At 31.9% G+C, this 13,394-nt stretch overlaps 1 protein-coding gene across 6 annotated transcripts in view; it reads left to right on the top strand.

Moving 5' to 3' along the window:
- Nucleotides 1-12,912, top strand: part of LOC145286217 (kynurenine aminotransferase-like) — a 96,964-nt gene extending 84,052 nt beyond the window's left edge. For all 6 annotated transcript variants that reach the window (XM_080135020.1, XM_080135021.1, XM_080135023.1 and 3 more), the window contains exons 9-13: nucleotides 1,115-1,281; nucleotides 4,209-4,395; nucleotides 8,232-8,305; nucleotides 11,810-11,896; nucleotides 12,619-12,912. In XM_080135020.1, coding sequence (XP_079991146.1) covers nucleotides 1,115-1,281; nucleotides 4,209-4,395; nucleotides 8,232-8,305; nucleotides 11,810-11,896; nucleotides 12,619-12,678 — 575 coding nt within the window. In that variant the 3' untranslated portion in view covers nucleotides 12,679-12,912. The remainder of the gene's footprint in view (nucleotides 1-1,114; nucleotides 1,282-4,208; nucleotides 4,396-8,231; nucleotides 8,306-11,809; nucleotides 11,897-12,618) is intronic.
- The last annotated feature ends 482 nt before the right edge of the window (nucleotides 12,913-13,394 follow it).

Here is a 13,394-nt window from a genome sequence, read left to right as displayed (position 1 = left end):
TGTGCCATTTTAATCATTTTTAAACGACTTTAATTAAATTATTTGTTTTAATCGGTCCTGGCACTTCAATTTACCTCAGTGCTCTTTATTTTGTCAATATTTTCATTTAAACTATCGATTTCTCCTGATGAGATGATAATACAAAAAAGCTCTAGAGAGTTTTCTTTTTATAGACCAGAATTTATTTTTCTACTTGGTCACCACCATTCTTAATGCACTTTTGCCAGAAATTCAATGATGTATCTGTTTCTGATGCACATCCATGACAGGGATTGCTTTTTTGGAGTTTAAAACCATTAATATCTGCAACAGAGAGATAAAACTTTCAAGTTATTAATGCATGAGCTCAGTCATCATAACAATGCAATTTGCAATTCCCTCTGATCTACTTTTAGAACACTCCTCATATATATATATATATATATATATATATATATATATATATATATATATATATATAGAGAGAGAGAGAGTGATGGGACGATTCCAATACAATTATCGATTCCGATTCTTTATAAATATCTAAAGATTTAATTATAGATTTTTTGTTTCTGATTACCATAAAAAACACATGTGCAGATGTTTTCTCAAACATAAAAATACACTTGTGGGGGATGATCTATCGATTTTGGTTTTACAGGTAGTTTAAAATCAAAAAATATTTATTATTTTTATCATTAGTAGCAATAGTGGAAGATTTTGTTTTGAAAAAAATCATATAAAAAAGGAAAATTGAAAGAATCGTTTTTGGCATTGGAAAATAGGCACAATTTTTTCTGATGCCAATTCCAATACCCCTAAAAAGTTCTGATTTTTTTTTTTTTTTCAATTGCGATTAATCATCCCAACACTAATATATATATATATATATATATATATATATATATATATATTAGGTTTCCATGAAGTCTCTATAATTTAAATATTTTTTAAAATTTTGTGCCTTCTCTTGAGGTGTCGGCATTTTGTAGGTGTTCACTTAAGTTGTAGGTGTTTTTCCATTAACAAAATCTTATTGTTGATAAATACAAAAGAAATCTGTTTAAGATATCTTATCAATTTTGAAATATCCCATATTTATTTATTTTTTTTTTCTTCTTCCCCAAAACAATAGCCACTCTTCCTGGCATGTGGGAGAGGACACTTACAATAGGAAGTGCTGGAAAGACATTCAGTGTGACCGGCTGGAAGACTGGTTGGACAATTGGGCCGCAGAATTTACTCATGCCAGCAACTATTGTCCATCAAAACTGTATCTACAATGTGCCGACTGTAACTCAGGTATTCAAATTTAATCAAACATTTAATCGAACTTTGTTAATGTATGTTCGTTTACTGTTTACATGGGAAATATATTTGAGCAAGATTTCATTACTCTTAAACAACTTTTCTGTAACGTAAGAGGAAGTTATAGCAAGTCTTCAGCATACACTCAAAATGGAGAAAAAACAAGTTGATTACCGAGAAAAAGATGACAGAGCTATACAACTTAAGAAGGGAGATAACTCCAACAAGTTTTTTAAATAAAATTTTCTAGGTTCGCAAGTTACAACACTAACTCGGACGTAATTTAAAGGTAAAGAATTTTATTATTAAAAAAAAAAAAAAAAAACGGTACAATTTTCAATTATCTCCTTTCCGGATTTGTTTATAAAGGTTTGTTTTTTTTTTTTTCATTTCGAGTATACTTTTAAATTTGCTATAATTTACTATTTTTGATGTTTAATGCTTTTTTGGTGCTTCTGTATTATTAGTCACAATTGAAAATTGCATTTCAAGTAAAAATACTTTGATGTACTTAGGTGACATGCTGAAATAAGTAAAATAACCAGAAATTTAAAAAAAAAATGATTGAGTAGATCACATAGAAATTTTTATTAAAAATAAATATCAGTCTTATTGTATTTTCTCAATCCAGATTGATTACAACAGAAATAGCAGGTTCGCGTCTAGCAAGGGAGATAAATCTTACTTTTATTTAAGCAACTAAAAATGCATGACATAATACGATAAAACTAAAATTTATGATGAAATTGATTTTCATTTGTAATTAATCTTCTACTCTATCATTTTTCATAAATTTTGGTGAGAATACTTATTCCAGCATGACACGTGAAAAATGGTGGGATCCTTCTATCGATCCAGTAGATATCTCACTGCTAATGCAATTCTCTATCTATATAAGAGCCCTGTACGTCCAAGGATGGAGTACTGTTGCCACATCTGGGAAGGAGCTGCTAGAAAGGACTTGTCCTGCCTTGATAGAGTTCATAATAGACTTCTTAGCCTTGTAGGAGATGTCCTTTTCTCTTCCCTGCAACCTCTATCTCATAGAAGAGATGTTGCGAGTTTGTCTCTGCTTTATCGTTATTTTCATGGCAAGTGCTCGACTGAGCTTCAATCTATGGTCCCCCCTCACCAAACTTTTTCACAAGAAACACTCATCTAGCTGAAAACACTATCAATAATTCCCCCCACTCTTTATCTGTGCCCAAACCTAAACGTAGATTCCATGAACAAAGCTTCTTTCTTAGAACTGCACGCCTATGGAATTGTCTTCTGTTTTCCTGCTTTCGAGCTGACTACAATATGGTTGTCTTCAAGTGCAACGTAAACAAGTTCTTGATGAGCCGTTCCACTTAAGTTAACAAATTTACCAAATTCTTATTACTTAACAATTACTGTATTGTCCAATTGACTACTGTACACTCTTAACCCTTATCCTCGAGTGGTCTCTGGTCTTGATAAGTGGTTATGCCTATGTAAAAAAAAAAAAAAAAAAAAAAAAAAAAAGTTATGCGATTTTCAATTGTGATGAACCGTAAAGATGCAGCACTTTTTATTACTGTTTTGTCGTTTTCTTTTTGTTTTTTTTACTACAAAAGCATTGTAAATAATAAGCGACCACACATTAGGAATTGTAAAATATTCTTCAGTGTATGGTCATTTTTGTAATAAGAAATATGTAGTTCCAAGCAAAAAAAGAATAGCAGCATAAATCCGGTTCGAGAAGATTTCCCAGCGCAAAGAATTAATCCAGTCACCATCAGTAGAAATGTAGTGGCCTTCTCGTGTTTAGATGAAAACTATCACTAGCGAATTCAACAAGATTCGCTCTATTTTATAAAGGTGTTTTGGCATCTGATTATATCGTTCTTATCACACATGGTTATAAATAGAATCAGCAATTTGGCGCCTCTGTTTATAATCCTATATCTGATCAGAGAGGGGAAAAATCAAGTTTACTTTATAAATATATATATATATATATATATATATATATATATATATAGTGTTTTTTTATTTTTTTATTATACAAATATGTGGTGTATTCCAAAGATTAATTCTTGGTATTTATAATTTAAATAAAATTTCGAGCATTTGTCCCTGTGGTTTGTACATATATGGTGTAAACTAGAAGTCAAATTTTCACAATCTCTATGCATTAGATTAGGTTGTATTTCGATAATAAAATGTTGAATGTTGCCTCTAAAGTGGTCTATTGTGTTTGGCTTATCAGCATAAACATGGGATTTTACATATCCCCAAAGAAAATAATGTAATGGAGTTAAATCGCACAAACAGTGTGGCCAGTTGACAGGTCCATTTCATGAAATTATTTATTCATCAAATGTTTCTTTCAGTAAATTTATATCATTTGCAATTTGTAAATGCTGCTCAGGTGCCAGTTTCTTCATGATGAATTGCCAGACCAAGCTGAACCCAAAATAAGTGATAGTTGCCAAATCTACAATTAAAGAAAATATAGTTGTCAATTTAAAATTTGCCACCTCTATAAAAGCAGTGTATGTATGTGTGTGTGTATGTGTGTGTGTATGTGTGTGTGTATGTGTGTGTGTGTGTGTGTGTGTGTGGTTTTTATTTTTACATTTTGATTGACATAACTTCTGTATGTTTTCAGCTGCATCTTTGTCATGAAATTGGAAAGCTATACGAATTTGAAACCAATTATTTAATCTATGGTGGTAGATTGTTCTTGTTCCACTAGCCATGATCGTGAAATTGTTATTATTCGTAGTAAGGATTGAAACTTATAACAGAAGATTGTAACTTCAAATATTTTGCTAATCGACGCTTTTAACCGATTGAATGTTACATCAGCCAAAACATGAAAAAAAAAATCCAAATTATCACTCCTCATCTCAATACCGTTTATTTTTTCTTTTTGTTTAAATTTTATTTCACAGGTATCTGTTGCGATCGCATTTGAGCACGAGTTAAAAGTTTCCAACACCCCAGAATCTTATTTTCAGTCATTGCCGCCAGTTGTCATGAAGAAACGTGATGAATTGGCAAAAGTTCTCATCGACTTAGGAATGGAACCAACAATTCCAGAAGGAGGATTTTTTATGATGGCCAACACTGAACCACTTGGTAAGCAACTTTTTCAGATTTACCTTTTTAATCTTTTCTTATTTATTTATTTTTTTCTAAAGCAATCTGTAGTCGATATCTGATTTGGTTGTTGGGAAGTACTTTTACATGTCCTGTCTATTGCTGGTGGGAGTCTGCGCATCATCCACCTGTTCAAGACTTTGATAATACTTTCCTCCTCCCTCCTTATGTAACACCATTTATCAAGACATAAAGCCATTCGAGGATAAGGGCTAATAATAAGGATCGATTTTCTGTTGAATGATAATCAATATTATGGGAGGATTGAAGTAATTAAGTTATAAAATACAACATTGTCTCCCTTTACATCGGGAGGTGGACAATAAAAACTAATTGTTAATTAACGAGATATCCTTTTGCTAAAACAATATGCAAATTAATTTTATGTCAATCTCATACACATGCAGCTTCCTGGTCATCCTGTCCTTATGTCTGTGAACATTTCATGACAAACAGGATGCTTCAAAGGGTAGGACTTGGGACCTTTCCCTCAAAGCTTTTCCATTGAAACTTCCTCCATGAATACAACTTATAATTTACAAATGATGCTGGGGCATCCGCTGCTTGTATAAATCGTGCGCTGGTTTTCAGGTCAGTGGGGCTGGTGACAAATATGCGAGCCATCAGTATTCTGAGTGCGAGAAGAGTTGTTTAAATCATTGGTTGAAATGTATGCATGCTATACGATGAAGAAACTCTATTCCTATCCCGTCACGGTTAACCATCTGAAGAAGGCCAGAGGTTGGGTTGGCTGAAACGTGGTGAAACAACAACGACAACAACTATGAAGATGAGGATAACAGTCCACAAAAAGAAAAAATACACAAATTATACAAAAATAGTTTTTAAATTTACACTTCAAATTACATATTTCTATTAAAACTTCTGTCTTTTTATTTTTCTCTCTTTCCCCCTCTCCCTAAATCCTCCTTTTCCTCTTTCCAACTCATTCCTCTCTACTAAGATAGACACACACGGACAATTCTCCTTTAATTATATAATAGATTACTTGTGGAATGAGTCGGCATTTTCTTATCAAATTAGTACATAACACTGAAAAACCACTTCCCCTGACAAAATCTGGTTCAGTTAACACCCCCAAAGAATGAATAATTTTTTCTAAATTTTAGATATTAGTTATTGGGGTAACATTGATCAAGAAAACACCAACCTTGTGTGAGTTGTTTTGTTGTTTTCCACATTTAGCCAGACATACAAACATACACACAGTGTGAACATGGTCTCTGAAAGAAATAAACATTATACCGGTTGTGATAGGAGCAACTGGGTTAATAAAAAAAGAATCTTCATAAATACTTAGAAGCAATCCCTGGAAGACCAAGCTGTAACGAAATACAAATAGCAGCCATAAAGGGAACAGCATCTATTCTTAAAAGAGCCCTCGGATATAAATTTAAATCATAACAGAATCAAGTGTTAGCTCCAGGAGGGAGCCCCTTGATCTCTTAAAACTTACTGAAGTAAAATAAATAAAAAAAAAAATGTGAACCAACTATAAGGCTCTGCTGGGAGACAACTATTATACGATGCAGCACAATAGTGTGTAAATATCTCCATTGGACTATGTGTAAAAAGTTGAATATCGTATGCAGCAGCGAGTCGTGGGAACATATACCAGAAAGAACAGTTGGAAAGAAGTCATGCACCATCCTTTATGATTATGCATTTCCTACAGCTACATATCTTTAAAAATGAGACTATTAAACCTAACATAGTGATATGGGACAAGGGGAAAGGAAGTAACCTTAGTAGAGGTTTGTGTCCTCAATGATGTTGGGTTAAACACAGCTGAGAGGGAAAATATAACGAAATACCAAGGTCTTATGACATGAAAAGAAACTGGAATCTTAAAATTTCCATTATTCTAGTAATTATAGGAGGAACTACTCATGAAAACGAATTTCAAAAACTACCTGGCAAATATATCCTGTGAATCAAGTGCAAGAGAGAGTCAAACAATTGCACTTAAACGAATCTTAAAAAGATCTTGATTAAAATATCTGAGTTAGCAGGGGAGCATCTAGTATTCGGTAGGATGCCCCATCCCCAACTTGAACAAACTGATAAAAACATTGAAAGAAAAAAAAAACAATTGCCCTTTATATTGTAGAAGATAAAAATAATATGTTAGTGAATGTGGCAAGAAGTCATTTTCAGCCGTGTTAAAATTAACAGCACATTGGTTTCTTGAGCATTACAAAAGTCATGTACTGACCCTTAGCACAGTGTCAAGTTCCCCTCAAAAGCAAGAACAGTTCAACACTACTCAAGAATACCTCCAACATCAACTCCAGATGGAGAGAACACCTCAAAGAGCTGCTGAACCAAGCCAATCTGTATGACAATGATACCTTAAATGCCATTCCTCAAGCACCTGTCGACAGATCTCTTAGCAGAATCCCGAGCCTCCAGGAATCAAGGAGACGGTAAAATACATTAAAAATAACAGCCCCTCCCCTCCGACTTTGACCCTATTCCAACTGAACCCTACAAGAATTAACAGCATGTTGAGTGACAACTTTTACTGTTAAAGTAGGAGTACATCACGGTTCTCTACAAAGTTTGTTGCTTTTAAGTTGTGTCTTTGTGAAGCATTGTCTTGGCAATTTCATATGGGTTGTCCAAAAGAGATGCTGTATGTTGCTGATGCAGTGCTTGCCTGTGAAACAATGGAAGGTCTACTTGTAAAGTTAAAGACTTGGAGGAATACTATGGGAAGTAAAGGTGTGAGATAGAAGGTTACCAAGACGCTAAATTATAAATGATACTATAAACGTAAGTGAGCTTTGTAGTAAATATGAATTATTCTCTGTCTTAGGGGATACAGTGACAGCATGGACACTGTCTAAAAAACATGGTTTGTGTCTTAAGTTTGGTTACTTGGTTTCACAGGATATCAATATTTTGGGTTATTCTTGCTGAATCCAATAATTTTTGGAAAAACGTTTTTATGCTTCAATTTTTGTATTTCTTCAAATTTCTTGGCTTGGTCGTTTTGTAGATGATTCTGTCGATTTTGTTTTGGGCTTTGCGGAACATGGTTAAGTTTTACAAAAACATTAAAAAAGAAAAAAGAAACTATAATGTATGATGCATTTGAGTCGGGAAGCAAATATCTTCAGACAACCTGATTTGGTAGCACTAGTTCTTGAGTATGATTTGAGCTGTTGAATTAAATGTACTGTTATGATGCAAGGGGAGCTACTTCCTTTTCAAGAGTTAGCTCTTATCTTTTACTTCTTTATGTGAGTTGAATGGAGATGCAAAAACAGGATGAGACAGATGCTGGCAAGCACCAAAAGGTATGACTTTGAACCTGGATAATAAAAGATGGTTATGACATACAAACTCAAGTAATATCGGACTGATAAATTTAATTTGTATCATTCTATGTTGCCACCTTATAAATAAAATGTTTTGTGAGTAATCCTCATTTCTTCCACTATTTTTTGTCATTAATGTGCTACACACATATACAAACATATTTGTCTTTTGGCATAATCTTCTGCAAATCATTAATAGTTATGATATGCTAACACCCCTGTTCATAACATGTATATTGTAAGCAAATGGGTTGTGATTATATCGCAAATGGGTTGTGATTATATCGTTCCAAATTGCTGATTCTATTTATAACCATGTGTGATAAGAACGATACAAATGAAATGTGATAAAACCGTTCATGCATAATTTATACAATACAATTGTCATACGAGATAACGGAAGAACGACTAAATATACTAAAGTTTTACAATAAAATGAATCTTTCTATTTAAAAAAATTTTTTTTGTCAGCTATTGAAGTGCCAGATGATGGAACAGATGATCCAAAAGATTTTAAATTTGTCCGTTGGATGATAAAAGAAAAGGTGAGATTTTCGATTTTTTTTTTTTTTTTTCAATTTTTTAGTTAATTAATCTTTTCGGTATTGTGTGTAAGCATGTTTTGTTGTATACGCCAACCAAATTTTTACGTTATTTTATCTACCTCCTCTCCAGGATGTTAGACACAAGGTCAAGTGCTGGTTTGATACAAGTGTTCTAGAATGAACTAGATTTGAACTTGGCATATCCAGGTTTTCAGTTCATATCGTTAAATTAACTACTTAACTATCGTTTTTTTTTGGGGGGGGGTTACAGTAGTTTTTCATGTGTCCTCACACAGAATTTTTTTCTTACTCGCAGAATAAATATCTATTACTAATGGGGATTTGGTATCTATCCGTCTGAAGCCAAAACTATACTATTTTATTATAATACCTAATTCAGTTTACTATATTATTTCAAACTAATGTTCTATCTTTTAGGAGAAGGGTAGTGTAATATCTGCTTTGCTGTCATAAGATCATTCTCCCAGGCATTACCTCCTCCTTTGGAGTGGAGCTAGTGTAGTGTATGATTGTTCGTCATAATACTATCTACTCAGTGATGCAACTAGAAGAAGCATATTTTTCCTAATAATAATTATGAAATCATTATATACTGTGCTCAGATGCAGTACAACTCCTGCATAGTACGTAAATTAATGTACAATTGTCAGAAAAATGAACAGTGTATAAGTTACGATAAACATGGATGCATTGTGTATAATTTGAGTAAATTTCAAGAAGCACAAGGTTTTTTATGTTTGATAATACATATTATTGGTTTAATACCAACTTAAAAATGAGCAGAGGACTAAGTATAACCTTTACTGGATGTGTGCTGATTAAGGCTGTGAAGCTTAAAGTTCGTTTACATCCCAAACTCTTATAGCCAACTTCTTTTTCTCCAAAGGCGATAATTCTCCCTTCTTCAGTCTAAGGGAAATTACTCTATTTTAGGTGTGCCTAACAATTTTAAAGGATGAAGTGTCTCCACAACCAACAACTGATGCAGACAAGTTTTTTCTATACTTCAGCAGTTCTGAGCATGAAAAATGTTTCCAAAAGTCATGTAGTTATGCTATTTTCTGAATTTGTAACTTTCTAGACATGCCCACCTTTTTTTTTTTTTTTTTCTTTTGACACCTGAATATCAAGATGGTCCTTGGGTTTTTGTTGCTGAAATGGTTAATAATTTCATCGATATTTACCAATTCAGTTGCTAGCCGTTAGAACTTCAATGAATCCAAGCCAGAGAAACAAGGCATTCAAAGTATGACAGGAGTCTGGTAGTATTCACTTGATTGCTTAGAAACTCAGAGATGTGCAATGTTCTGAAAAAAAGTAGGGATTTTAATGGTCGCACCATAACTGTATAGTTTTAAATAAACAACCAGCAAGCAACCTTCTAAAGAATGGTAAGACATCTTCAGTCTTCTTAACCATTTTAGGGATTTTTTTAGTAGGAGTCACCTTTTATCGAGGATAAGAGTTAATAAATGTCTGGTAAACTATGGGACAATACCATGATGATCAGTAATGGTGAAATTTTAGGAGGATGGCTCAACAAAACTTATTTACATTAAATTTGAAAACGACCAGTATCCCCACGGTATTGGGTTCCACAGATGGACAGTTCTACGAAAGAAACTTTTCTCATGGGATTTTAATTCAGTTTGGAAACTTAATTTCATTGTTTTTATTTCCATTTGTCATTATTAGCTGATGAAATTGTTAGTGAATTATAAACAACAGCAATAATTATCATCATCATATATAGTTTCCTAATCAAATTAAAGAGCTATTTACATCCATGTATAATCTGAATGTTTGTCAAAGGCCACTTTGAATATGAATATCGTAGGCATTGTCATATTCTTCTTTTGCAAGTTGTTCTACAATGCAGAAGCACAGAATTCTGCCTTCTATTGAGATTAAAGCAATGGTTATACATCTTTTGCATGCATCCGTGGAGATGTTGACTTGATACTGGGATGGGGGGGGGGGAATGGTGCAACTACACCATATTAATGAAATTCGAAATTTTTAATATTGAATTTCCAAGGCAAACCATTGATCTCTATTAATTGTCATGTTGTAGCAATGAATATATCCAAAGGGAGGTAAATAATAGCATGTAAATTTTAGCATTTTTTTTTAATTTTTAATAAATAGTGTATTTTGCCTTGTTTTTCTTTTTAGCATAACTCTATTACTTCCCTTGTTATTATGTCACGTCTTCCCAAAGAAATCTAACAACGTTTATTTACGATAAAGATTAAAAAATTTTTTTCTTTTTTACATAATGCGATAATATTTAAGTACTTCTGACATGCCAATTAAGTAGATATCATTGTTTTTAGTCGAAATTGACATAAAAAGTCAGTAGATACTGTTTTTTTTGTTTTTTTTTTTTGTTTTTTTTTTTGTTTTTTTCTGAATTCCGCTATTGTGATGTAGTTACATCAAAAACTCCAAGTAGATTTAAATTCCCATTGATAATATTGTATGGCACTTCTAATGAACACATTTAGTCTTTGGTAGTGATGGGACAATTCCAATATTTTCCCCCGATTCCAATGCAATTACTGATCCTGTTCTAAATTCCAAATTTCAATATAATTACCAATTCTAATTCTTTTTAAGATCTTTAAATAGCTACCGATCAATTTTTTGTTTTAACTTACCATTAAAAGCCTGTATATTATGTGCATATATTTTCGCACATGTAAAAAATACATTCCTCCCAGGAATGTATTTTTTCTGGGAGGTGATCAGTTGATTTTTAGTTTTACTGGTAGTTTAAAATCAATAAGTATTTATCATTAGTACCAGCAATAGCAAAATAATTTTTTTTTTTTTTTTTTTTTTTTAAATATAACAAAAAAATAAAAGAAACAATCAAAAGAATCGATTTTGGCATCAGAAAATGAACACAAAATTTTCCAAATCCAATACCTCAAAAAGTTCCGATTTCAAATTAATCATCCCGACACCGGTCATTGGAGAATATCCATCATCAACAACTTAAAAATTCATTCCATGGATAGAAAAATCATGATATATGGAAGATTCAAAATGTTAATTCATTTATCTAATAGGGTTATCAGTCGCAGAATCTTTGGAACTTTCCATTAACATTTTCTTTCTAAGCTGGTCATGGTTTAGGTCCTCTATACACGACTAATTAATTAAAAATATTTAAAAAGAAATGCCCTCCTTTCTCAGTTAACAAATTATCTAGCCATGCCAGTGGCATTCACCCTAGAAGGGTTGAACTGACTTCTTCCACGGTTCAAGAGAATATTAAATTCCCAAACGGCTCCCAGTCGCATGTATATCCAGATTTGTCTGTATTTGTTTTTTGTTTTTTTGTTTTTAATTAAGTGTAATTTTAAATGAGCACTCATGGTTGTCATTTTAATACAAGAATTATAAACGGAATCATCGAAATAAATTTCTTAAAATTAACTATTTTTGTTTTTGTTTTTTTTTTAAATTTTCCTTCAGAAACTGGCTGCTATTCCACCTTCAGCATTTTACTCGACAAAAAATAAACATTTGGGTGAAAAATTCATTCGCTTCTGCATCGTAAAAGTAAGTTATATGGAAAAAAAATGTCTTCAATATTTTTATTGAAAAAATATTTTTATTTTTTTTGTAAATAGATCTGCTTTATAATGCAAAGATCGGAAGCCTAACTTCCATAAAAATGCATGATTCCAGAATTGGATTTTTTTAAGCTGACTTCCTCACTCCGAGTTATTGAGTTAAAAAAATCAACAATTTTTCTCCATCTCGAGTATAATGAATCATTTTTCTTTAATATTTTGTCTGTATAACATAAAAATAGTTTTCTTCATATTTCTGAGATGAGGATTGATTATTCGTATTTTTGGAAACCGTAATCTGTAGAATCCAAATACTTTTATTCATTATCTTTCTTGTTCGTAAAAAAAAAAAAAAAAAGAGAGAGATTTATGGATTTTTTAAATTTCATTTCAAGAAGTTGATTTAAATTGCAATTTTTTCAATGTTTATTAATTCTTTTGGAATTTTTTAAATAGGCATTTAATTAGGATTATTCAGTTGATATACCCTCAGATTTTCTTGTTTCTAAGAGTCATATTTGTGCATGCATAAATGTGTCCCCTAATATGTTCTATACTGTAATTGAAGAAATGTTTGTTTCTGAAATTGGTCATTATTTTTTGAACAACCTAACATCATACAGTCATAAGATTAAATGTTATCAAAAGTCTGTATTTCATGCAAATAAAATTATTCTACTTATCTTTTTTATTTTTATTATTCTACAGGAGGATAGCACTTTGAAAGCTGCAGAGGAAATCCTTAGAGAATGGAAGAAGACACTTTAACCTTGAATAGTCAAAACAAAAATTAAAAATGGATTTTCATCTTGCAAAACAAAGAAAATGATGGATAAGAGATTCAATTCAGATATTTTTATTAGCTCGATCTTCCTTTTTACACTACAAGCATCTATGCATTAAAAAAAACTCTTTACAAATAACTTTATTAAAAGAAACAGATCCTAATTATAAAACGTTTTACAGATAAATTTTAGTTTCATAATAAAACCTGAAAACAAACTGAGACTTTTTGTTTTTTCTTTAAATTACAGCTTCAAAGTGAAAAGAGAATACTTACTTGTGAAAACCAGTGAATTTCTACTTAAATATAAAAGGCACTTGGTGTGTGTGTGAGTTCATTCCCTATGAACTCTGAAATGGATGGGCTGTTTTTTGGGGGTTTTTTTTTTGTCACACTAATATACTTTGTCTCTGGAAGTGTTCTCTTAATAAAGAAAAAAAAAAACAGTAATTTTGATCAAAGTACATTTAAGAAGTTTTACCACCACACAAGCAGAAGGGCTTGGCACATAAAATCAACAGTTCTTTTGATAAGATTGGAGCACATTTTAAATGAATGTTAGTGCTTAGAGCACAATCGAATCATGATACTTGACTTTAGCATTTTAAACTTTAATTCAAGCCTTATAAAAAAAACAATTTTATAAAAATCAACAGTAGGTTTTCTACAGTGCAATGTAGATGAAATCATTGCGGGGAGG

This window comes from Euprymna scolopes, chromosome 10, assembly GCF_053919585.1.
Source record: "Euprymna scolopes isolate OS-2025 chromosome 10, ASM5391958v1, whole genome shotgun sequence".
Taxonomy (NCBI): domain Eukaryota; kingdom Metazoa; phylum Mollusca; class Cephalopoda; order Sepiida; family Sepiolidae; genus Euprymna; species Euprymna scolopes.
The sequence above is the reverse complement of the archived record's forward strand: the minus strand, read 5'-3'. Positions and strand labels throughout refer to the sequence as shown.